The sequence below is a fragment of the Aedes albopictus genome, chromosome 2 (assembly GCF_035046485.1).
Source record: "Aedes albopictus strain Foshan chromosome 2, AalbF5, whole genome shotgun sequence".
Taxonomy (NCBI): domain Eukaryota; kingdom Metazoa; phylum Arthropoda; class Insecta; order Diptera; family Culicidae; genus Aedes; species Aedes albopictus.
Window position 1 is genome coordinate 400,196,200 of NC_085137.1, and position 10,409 is coordinate 400,206,608.

The following is a 10,409-nucleotide window of genomic DNA, read 5'->3' on the forward strand; positions in this document are numbered from 1 at the left end:
GGATTTCTTCCGGAACTACTCCAGAGATTTCTCTAGGAGTTTTTTCTAGTGATGTTTTGAGGATGTTCTTTTAGAAAGTCCTTCAGGGATTCCTCAAAAAAATGTCAAAGGATTTCTTCAGAAATTTCCCCGGGAATGCCTCGAAGGTTCCCTACAACAATTGTTGTAGGACTTATCCTAGGACTTATTTCTTCACGGATTCCACGAGGGGATTAGCACCACGCTGATTTGTGTAAAACAGGCGAGCCTATTTCATTGTATTGTGCCCCTATCCCCCTGGCCGAGAAGCTGGCTACACCCCTGAGTGAGCCTCTCGGAGAAGCCGTTCTCGTCCATGGTTTTTCATAGCTCTATGCGCTCGATACTGTAGAATGCTGCCTTGAAATCGATGAAAAAGTGGTGCGTTGGAACCTGGTATTCGCAGAAGGACTTGTCCCACGGTGAAGATCTGGTCCGCTGTCGAGTGGCCGTCATCGAAGCCGGATTGATAGCTTTCCACAAACTCATTCACTTTAGGCGTTGTCCATAAACTACATAGACTTATTTTTGGCCATCTCAGACAAAGTAGACTTAGCATCCCTCAACGTGGAACCCATTCAGGTGTTCATCGAAGTGCTGCTTCCACTTTGCAATCACCTCACGTCCGTCCGTCTAGAGGCTGCCGTTCTTACCTCTGCGCTCATTTCGACTAGCGACGCGAAGCCGCGTTGCAAGATGCGTTGAGCTTCAGGTAGAACTTCCGTATTTCTTGAGAACGGCACAGCATTCCCATATTCCCGCAATCCGCTTATTACTGGTTGCTTTTTTTTTTCTCCTGAAAAAAGCGAGTCTGCTGTTTCCGCTTGTTTGTAACGTTCCATATTCAACCGGGATCCTTGTTGCAGCATTACCGATCGCGCTGTATTCTTCTCCTCCAAAATCTCTCTGCACTCCTCGTCGAACCATTCGTTCCGTCCACCCCCGTTCCAAACTACTTCTATGACTTAATCACTTAATGTATTCCATTGAGCTCTCCATCGACTGGTAAGTGGCAACACTTCTAAGAGAATCGATAAGTCGTAGGCCGTTTTCGTTCGGCCGATAAAGAGCTTGATCCTCAACCCTCAAATCCTTTCGTTGATCAAATCCACCACTCGATCATGCATCTCCATTGGCGTAACTAGGAATTTTTCCTGGAGGGGGCCCAGGGGGGGCCTGACTTGAGATGAATTCTAAGCGGGATGGGCGCCCGATATGTGAATATGCAAATTGGTATTGTAGTTTTGAATAATCAAAATTACTGTTTTAGATTTGTTCATAGTTTCGTAAACTATATGGGTACGAACAATTCCTCCAAGATTTTTTTCCATAGCTTGCTTCAGTGATTTCATCATGGCTTCTTTGGCAGCATCCATTTATTACGTAACGCTAAAATCTGAATTTTTAGACCCCCCCTCCCCCCTCCGTAACGCTTTTTTGTATGAAAGTCCTAAATTTTTTGTATGAGCCGTAACGCTTGGCCGTACTCCCCCCTCCCCCTAGAGCGTTACGTAATTTGTGGACGGTGCCTTTCAGAAATTCAATCAAGAATTCATCTAGGGATTCCACTAGACATTTTTTCGGGGATTTGTCCTTTAGAGGTTCCTCCAGTAATTTTTTTTTTCGAGATTTCCTTTAGGAATTTCTCCTTTAAGGTGTTTCTGCAGGTATTCAGAGATTTCTACAGGGATTTCTTCATATATGCCCTCTAGAATTCCACTGGAGATTGCTCCAATAATTACATCTGGAATGATTCGAAGTATTTCTGCAGGAATGTATTTAAAAATTCTTCCAGGTATTCGCTAAGAAAGCTCTCCTGAGATTCCATAGAGTTCCTCATGGGGTTGCTTCGGGGATTGCTCATCGGGTTTCTTCAGAAATTACTTCGAGTTCCTCCAGGGATTCACCGAAAATTTCTTCTGTTATTCTTTCAAATACGACTTTCGGGATTTTTTCAAAAATGCCTGCAAGAACTCTTGTTGGGATTCCTTCAGAAACTCCCCCAGGATTTCAGGATTTCCTCAGGAATCTTAGCGGTTTCTTCAGTATTTCCTCTGAGAATTCATCAGAAACTCCTCCTGGAATTCTCTCAGAAATCGAACTTTGTATTTCATCAGGAATAAATCTTGAGATTCCTCCAGAAACTCCTCAAGGGATTCCTTCGGAAATTCCTCCCGGATTTTTTTCAAGAACTATTCCAGGTATTGTGCGTTTAGCACTAAATTGATTTCCGAAAAAACTTCATTGACTTCCGCTGCCTTTACTATACGTTAAACGTAACGTCGGAAGTAGTGCGCTGTACTGTAAATCTGGTTTTCTATACAGCGAACTACTTCCGACGTAATGTTTAACGCATAGGAAAGGCAGCGGAAGTCAATGAAGTTTTTTCGGAAATCAATTTAGTGCTAAACGCACAATATTCATCCTGCCAATCCTCTACGATTTCATTCAGGCATTTCTCCAGTGACTTCTGCAAGAGTTCTACCAAGAATTTCTACAGGAATTACCCCAGGTATTTCCTCAGGAATTCCTCTGGGAATTTATTCTAGAATGGATCCAGGAATTCTTCCAGGGTTTCCTCCAAAAATTAATCCAGGAATTTGTTCTCTAGGGTTTCTTCTACACATTCCTCCAGGAATTATTTCATGGATCCCTCCAGAAATTTCACCGATGATTCCTGCAGTAATTCCTCCTGAAAATCCTTCTGGATTCCTCCTGGAATTTCTCCACAAATTCATCTGGAAATTCCTCCTGGAACTCCACCAGAAATTCCTTCAGAAATTTCTCCATGGATTTCTACCAGAATTCCTCTAGAGATTCTTCCAGGTATTCATTTAGGGATTCCTCTTGGAGTTCTTCCATTAATAGTTCCTCGGAATTTCCCCAAGATTTCCTAATAGAGATTTGTTAATAAATTCCTCCTTAAGTTCCTCCAGAAATTGTTTCATGGATTCCTCCAGGTTTATTTCCAAGAATTCCCCCAGGGATTCTTCCAAGGATGAAATTCCTTTAAGGATGCCTCCAGGAATTCCTCAAGAGGTTTCTTAAGAATTACCTCAATAATCTCTTCAGAAAGTCCTCCAGGAATTGATCCAGGAACTCCCATAGGAATCCCTTCATAAATTACTACCGCAATTCCTCCAGGAATTCCTCCAAAAATCCCTCTAGGAATTACTCTACAAATTTCTCTTGGAATTTATTCAGGAATTTCTCTTGGAATTTCTTCAGAATTTCTCTCGAGATTCCTCCAGGAATTCATTCCAGGGATAGTTCGTCGGAATTTCCCCGGAAATTCCTTTACAAATTTATCCAGGAATTCGTCCTGGGAATTTGTCCAGAACTTGCTAGGCATTCCTCCTGAGGTTCCTCCAGAAATTGCTTGAGGGATTCCTCCAGGGATTTTTTCCAAGAATTTTCCCAAGAATTCTTCCAAGAATTTCTCTAGAAATTTCTCTAAGGATTCCTCTAGGAATTTTTCAAGAGGTTTCTTTAGAAATTTCTCCTAGGAGTTTCTCCATGGACTCATCCCAGGATTTCTCTAGGAATTCATCTAGAGATTGCTCCGGGAGTTCTTCTAGAGGTCCCTTCCAGAATGCTTCTAAAAACTCCGCCAGGAATTCATCAAGCAATTTATCGAAACCTCCAGAAATTCCTCTTCAAATCTCTCCTGGAGCTCACCAGAAATTCTCTAGGTATTTCTTCAGGAATTTCTCCATGAATTCCTTCCAGAATTCCTCTACAGATTTTTCCAGGAATTCATTGAAGGATTTTTCAAAGAATTGATTTAGGGATTCCTCCTGGAATTCTTCCATGAATAGTTCCATGGAATTTCCCAAGATTTCCTATAGAGATTTGTCCAGGAATTCCGCCTGGAAGTTATCCGGAAGTTCCTCCAGGAATTCCTTCTGAGGTTCCTCCAGAAATTTGTTTCAAGGATTCCTTCATAATTCTTTCCAAGAACTCCCCCAGGGATTCCTCCCGGAGTTTTTCCAGGAATTATTCCAAAAATTCCTGCATGAATTCCTCCTGAGATTCCTCTAGGAATTCCTTTCAAGGATTTCTTCAGGAATCCTCTAGGAAATCCTCCATTGATTCTTTCAGAAATTCCCCCAGAAATTTCTCTGGGAATTTATTCAGGAATTATTCCAGGTATTCCTCCAGGATTTCATCCTGGCATTTCTCCAGGGACTTCTCCAGGACCACCCGTATTTATACTACCTTAGGTAGACATAATGAATCATACCTAGACATTTAGGTACTGTCATGAATAGTATTTCATGTAGGTAGATATCCTATGCACACAACCATTAGGTAGACACTACAACTGGCAGAGGAAGCTCTCAGTTAATAACTGTGGAAGTGCTCATAAAACACTAAGCTGAGATGCAGGCTTTGTCCCAATGAGGACATTACGCCAAGAGGAGAGAGAGTCCTCTAGAAATCCTCTAGAATTCCTCCAGGAATACATCAGAAATTCCTTCAAGGATTCTTCCGTGAGATTCCTCCAGTAATTCTTGCAGAAATTCCTCCAAGAATTCCTCATAGAATTCCTCCAGAAATTCCTCTGCGAATTCTTTTAGAAATTTATCTTGAAATTTCCCTAATGTTCCAGGAACTTCTCCAGGGATTCCGCCAGGAATTTGTCCAGAAAATTCTCCAGAATTTCGTACCAATTAGTACGATAATAAAAAAATCCCCTAATGCTCCAGGCATTAGTCAAGGAATTTCTTCAGGGATTCCGCATGGAATTTGTCCAGAAGGTTGTCCAGAATTTTCTCCAGAAATACATCTAGGAATTCCTCGTGTGATTTCTCGAAGAATTCCTCCAGAGATTCTTCCAGTAATGCGTCCAGAAATTCCTCCAAGGATTCATCTAAATTTGTTTCTAGTAATTTCTACAGGGATTATTGATGCGGATGCTTCAGATTTTTTTCCTGAAATTCTCGCATAATTGCTCTTCGGATTCCTCCAGGAATTCATCCTGGAATTTCTCCAGGTATACTTTCAGAAATTTCTCCAGGGATTCCTGCAGGTATTGCTCCGAGAATTCTTGTAATGATTTCTTCCGAAATTTCTCTCTGGATTTTTCAAAAATTTATTCAGCGATTAGTTAAAAAAATTCAGTAATCCGTTCATAATCTTTACCACGGATTCACTCCAGGGGTTTTTTAGGATTAATTGTAGATTTTTTGAATAATTTGAAGGATTTCTAGAGGAATTCCTCCAGCGGTTTGTATTGGAATTCTTTTAGATAATTTTAGAGGGACACAGAAGCCAAGAAATTCTCCAAGTAGTCATCCAGGAATTCTTCCACAATTATCTCCGAGAAATATTTAAGGAATTCAATCATGAATACCTTCAAGATTACCCCTTGCATCAAAAGCTTTTACCGTGTATGCACCAAACTTTGCGCAGTTAAGAAAAATCAAATTTCTAATCGTTATCTATATCTATATATATAAAAATGAGTTTGAAGCCCCTTTGAGGCAACAAAACTCACGAACGGCTGAACCGATCAGGATGACTCTTGAACGGTTCGGTTCGTATTCGTGGTGGCTGTGTTTATATCTACAAAAAGCTACGAAAATCAACTAGAAAAGTAAGAAAATTGATGAAGTACTGATTTTTCATGAGCTGGGAAGGAAATCAACACGATCGAAATGAGACCAATCTAGAGTGCGGTGCTTTTTTGAGCTCAATAGTTGTCAAACCACCGCAAGACGGCAAGACAAAGTTTGCCGGGACAGCTAGTATAAAATATAAACAAACAAAATATATCATGAACAACATGCTCATACGATAGACTAATGATCCTTCTTTGAGTCTGCAATATAAAACAAAAATCATAATATTAACCAAAAAATACTTAAAATAGAAAAACTATTTCATTGCCATGTTCAAAACATTGCGCACAAAATCGTCTATTGTTCCTAACTTTGCGCATGCTATGAATTGCTCCAAAAAAATATCAAAAATGCTATCATTTAATGTTTGCTCATTAAACTAAAGTTATACAGATCAGGTAGTGTGCCCTTAATTGATCTTTGTTGAAATACTTTGTCCTACGAGGGAGGGGGAACAGAGGCCTCCGGAGTTCTTGATTTCGTCTGCGGTTCGTACTAGGCACCTATCGTGTGAACAATCCAAACTTCATGAGGGGTTGTTTCCTGTGGCTAAAGATCAAAAGTAAAAGCTTCCTGATAAATGAAGCGACCGTTACATATAGGAACAATAAGGGGTCATACAAATATGACGTCCATCTTTGGGGGGAGGGGGCTGGGGTTGTCTGAAAAAGTGTGATATGCCATGTATTAGGTATACTATGAAGCGTGACGGGGTGGCCCAGGGGAAGAGGGGGTTCTAAAAATCTAAAAAAATGGTGGACGTCATATTTGAATCGTCCCTAACATTGACCGCCGGAAAATCCAAATGAAGGACTGTTCACAAATCACGTCTCATTGTAGACAGATGGAGAGTGCCTGCCATAGTGCTACGTTTCATACAATTTTCTACTAATTTCTATACAAAATCTGCTACATGGTGGAGAGGCAGGCCTGAAATTATCAGTACTGGTGTTACATAATATTTGAATGGTTCATAAGTCATGTATTCACGTTCAACATGGATTTACTGAAAGTGCGCAAAAATTTGGAACTCAGTGCAAATAATGGTTCCAAACATTGCGCACCACAATTTACTAATTAAATTGAAAAAAATATTACGAACTGTGATAGATATTACTAGAATATCACCTTTTTTGTCAAATCACTGCAAAATTAATCATCATTGCACAGTTTTATCGAGGAAAATGTTGATTTTTAGTAGAGTTACTTCTTGGCAACCGTGCTAAGGCGAGGCAAATTTTGACATTTTTGTGTATTTTTTGTTTATTATTCAACATAAACAAAGATTTTATGACAATTATATATTTGTCAAATAATGTTTATGTTTACACAATGCTAGTGCAATGATTAAACTAATGAATATGCTGACATTTAGTTATTTGTTTCGTTATTTTACAAGAATGCGCAAAGTTTGGACCTGCGCAAAGTTAGGTGCGCACACGGTAAATATATGAAAATTTCATCAATGGCCATTTGAATGTGTGCATTGTTTGATAGACGCACAACTACCCCTGGCCCACGAAATAAAAGATATTAGTGACCGACTAGAACTCACCTCCAGCATGGTTTTAAAGAATACACTCGCATTTACGCTTGGGCTACATGGATCATTTCTTATTATGTAACATCTATTCTCACTAGGAATTCAAAAACTTTTGCTGGAAGTCCATTGCAAATTCAACCAGATTTTTTCCCACATGATACTTGAATTCCACAAAGAATCACTTAACCATATTTTGCAGTAATGCTGCTAGAAAATTCATAAATTCTTAAAGATACTCATCAAAGAATTCCTGGAAATTATCATTAAGATTTAATTTTTAAGCGATTTAAAAAAGAAGATGTACAGAGCATTGCTATTTATGTATATAATTCTTGTTATATAATGTTTGGAAATCAAAACTTACTAATTACATAGACCATTTTGAACAATGATCTTGTAAAAAGTTACAAGTTGAGAATAGTCTCCAATAACTGTCAATTTAAACACATAATATGCCATATAAATGTCTATTATAGATCTATGTTTGTCACCACGACAGTGGTTTTCAGATTTTTTTAAATTTCTATATATAAAGTCATGAAAAATTTCTGGGGAGGGCCTGGCGAAAAATTTCTAGAGGGCCTGGCGGGCCAGCCCCCCCCCCCCCCCCTGAATCCGCCAGGCCCTCTAGTTACGCCAATGTGCATCTCTGTATATCGCTCATCAAGATAACGAACATGGTTGGATGCAAAAGGTCGAGCTTAAAAATCGTAATAATTTCTAAAATATTTATAATTACGATACCTACACAGATATGAAAACGTTCTTTCTTCTTTTCTCCAATCCATTGTAGGGTGGCCGCATCGCAGCTGGCAACGCTCGGCTGTCCGGAGCTGATTGCCCGAAGCCGGCAGGAGTACCAGGACATCGCCATCAAGCTCGGTACCGACAAGGAGTACCTGAAGGCGGTCCGGGCCAAGGTGTGGCATGCCCGTTGCGAAAGTCCACTGTTCGACTGCAAGCAGTACGCTCACGGCATGGAAATGCTGTTCTACAAGATGTGGGAACGGTTCGCCCGCGGCGAGAAACCCGACCATATATCGGCCAAAGAGGGTCCCAAGTAAGATGTAACTGTGAAGAAGAGCTTCTCTCTGGGAGATAGTTGTACACACGCTTGGGTCTACTCATTTTAAAGTTTACGGTTTCTTTCCTTTTTAATTGAATGAAACCTTTTATTTGAATGGAACAAAGAGCGCAGAAATAGATCCTTGTTCGATCGGACCGGTACTGTAATATGAAAACTTGACACTTGTATCTAGAGAAAGCTTACAAAACACTATTTAAACTGTAGTTAAATGTAAAATTAAGGAATTGTGTATAAAATTCAGCATATTTGAGCGATAAAAGGTAGGATTCGTTTGAAGACCAGCTTGATTTAAACAGTAGAGTTTTTAGAACTGATTTTCGCCATTATAAACAATAGAAATTTTCCTACAATGAATTACAAAACTTAACGATTCAACTATTCAGTATGATACACTGAATAATTACGCAACCTGTGACGGAAACTTAAAAAAATAACCTTTTCTAGCAACAAGATGAAATGATTGTTCTAGAAGGAGAAACCAAAAATCTTAATTATCAAAACGCATTGCTCTTGAAAGATATTTATAGCTCAAGCATCCGTCATCATTTTTCGAAAAATAAAAAGCAGTTTTCTCGCTGTAAACCAAAACAAGGGTCATGAAAATATATTCACTGCATTATATTCCTCATGTGGAATACAGTGAATATATTTTCATAGCAAAAGCTTTTGTTTTGAACGAAAAAACTGCTTTCAAATGTTTGATGATGACGATGATTTCAATGACGAAAAGTTCAACGTTAAATTGTTACAATGCTTGTGTTTCCCACAACTAACTGTAGATAGCGCTATGCTCGGCCACAACAGCCTAAAACGGTACAGTCTGGCCCCTTTTAATCAACCAACATTAACACAGCAAAATTCGCATTTTTTGTGCGTTTCGTTTCAAAAGCGCACCTAGCAGCAGAATGTGAGTCACTTTACTACAGTTGGCCATTTGTGAAGAGATAGCATGGCAGATAGTCATAAGCATATCTTGCTCGATCTATCCTACAGGAAAGAAAAACATTACCCGTGTCGAGCCCCTAATTACCCTCACACACATTGACCCAAGCCAAACAAGCCAATAAACATGTTGCGGCGATGGCCCGAAACGTGCGATAGACACGTAGAAAAAACCGCTACCTAAAAAAACAAATGTGATGTGTGATGATGATGATGACGAATGAAATATGAATGAACCGAACCACTAATTATTACTGTCAGAAGTGGCGACAAAATCGGCGGCAAACCCTTTGTAAATAGATTCGTTTTTTCCCACTCACTCCTTTCCGCCGCCTATCAGAACGACCTACATACATATATGAACAAGTCGCATAACAAAGCAAATTAACAATTATTTTCTGTGTAGTAAAGTAATTGATAGTAAGGAATAAATTCATGTTACTTGATGAAAAAAAAGATATTTTATGACTTTTTTCACTAATATCACAGTTCATTGGCTGAAAATGGCCTCACAATTGGATCTTAATGAAGTTGCAAGAATCAGAATCAAAACAAACCAAGCGAAAGGTTGCCAGATACACAAAAAGTAATTTGATCAACTGACAGCATGACTGCCAGCACGCTGGCACACTTCGGCACATCACCGGCACATTTGGCACAAAATGAAGTGTGCCGAGTTTCTCACCCCCTGAATTGTACCAAATATAAAGAGATGATACTCATCAGATAACCAGGAAAAGGCCTTTGGCTTCGTGGTAGGCCGTGCACATGTTGCCTTTTTGCAGTTGAGGCGTTCAGGATGTTAAAGCATCGAAGCAATCGGTGCTAATTTGAATTTGGCAACATCATGCCGTTGCTATGTATTTACCATAGCAACCATAGCTGTAGCACATAGAGCTGTAATAAAGAATTTTCATTAGTAGTTCAACCATTTACTGGACCACACGTGTTCAATTCATTTTCTCCCGGAAAAGTATCTTCCTTGCAGCCGAATCTCCAATAGGTTATTGGCCCAGCCGAAGGTTCCAGATCCAGAAAATTCAAGCGTGGACGTTTGCTGTTTTTTCCCGACGGAATGGAGTGGGCGAAAATCGTGAAATTGAACAATTCGAACTACCAATCATGGTCGTTCTCCGTGAAGGCGTTGCTGCGAAGGGAGCAGCTCTGGAGGCACGTGGAGCCGGGTACCCCGCCG

At 39.8% G+C, this 10,409-nt stretch overlaps 1 protein-coding gene across 1 annotated transcript in view; it reads left to right on the forward strand.

Moving 5' to 3' along the window:
- The window catches only part of LOC134288434 (UDP-N-acetylglucosamine--peptide N-acetylglucosaminyltransferase 110 kDa subunit), a 32,553-nt gene extending 22,883 nt beyond the window's left edge, over positions 1-9,670 (forward strand). The window contains exon 3 of the mRNA XM_062853300.1: positions 7,979-9,670. Coding sequence (XP_062709284.1) covers positions 7,979-8,249 — 271 coding nt within the window. The 3' untranslated portion in view covers positions 8,250-9,670. The remainder of the gene's footprint in view (positions 1-7,978) is intronic.
- Positions 9,671-10,409: the final 739 nt, after the last annotated feature.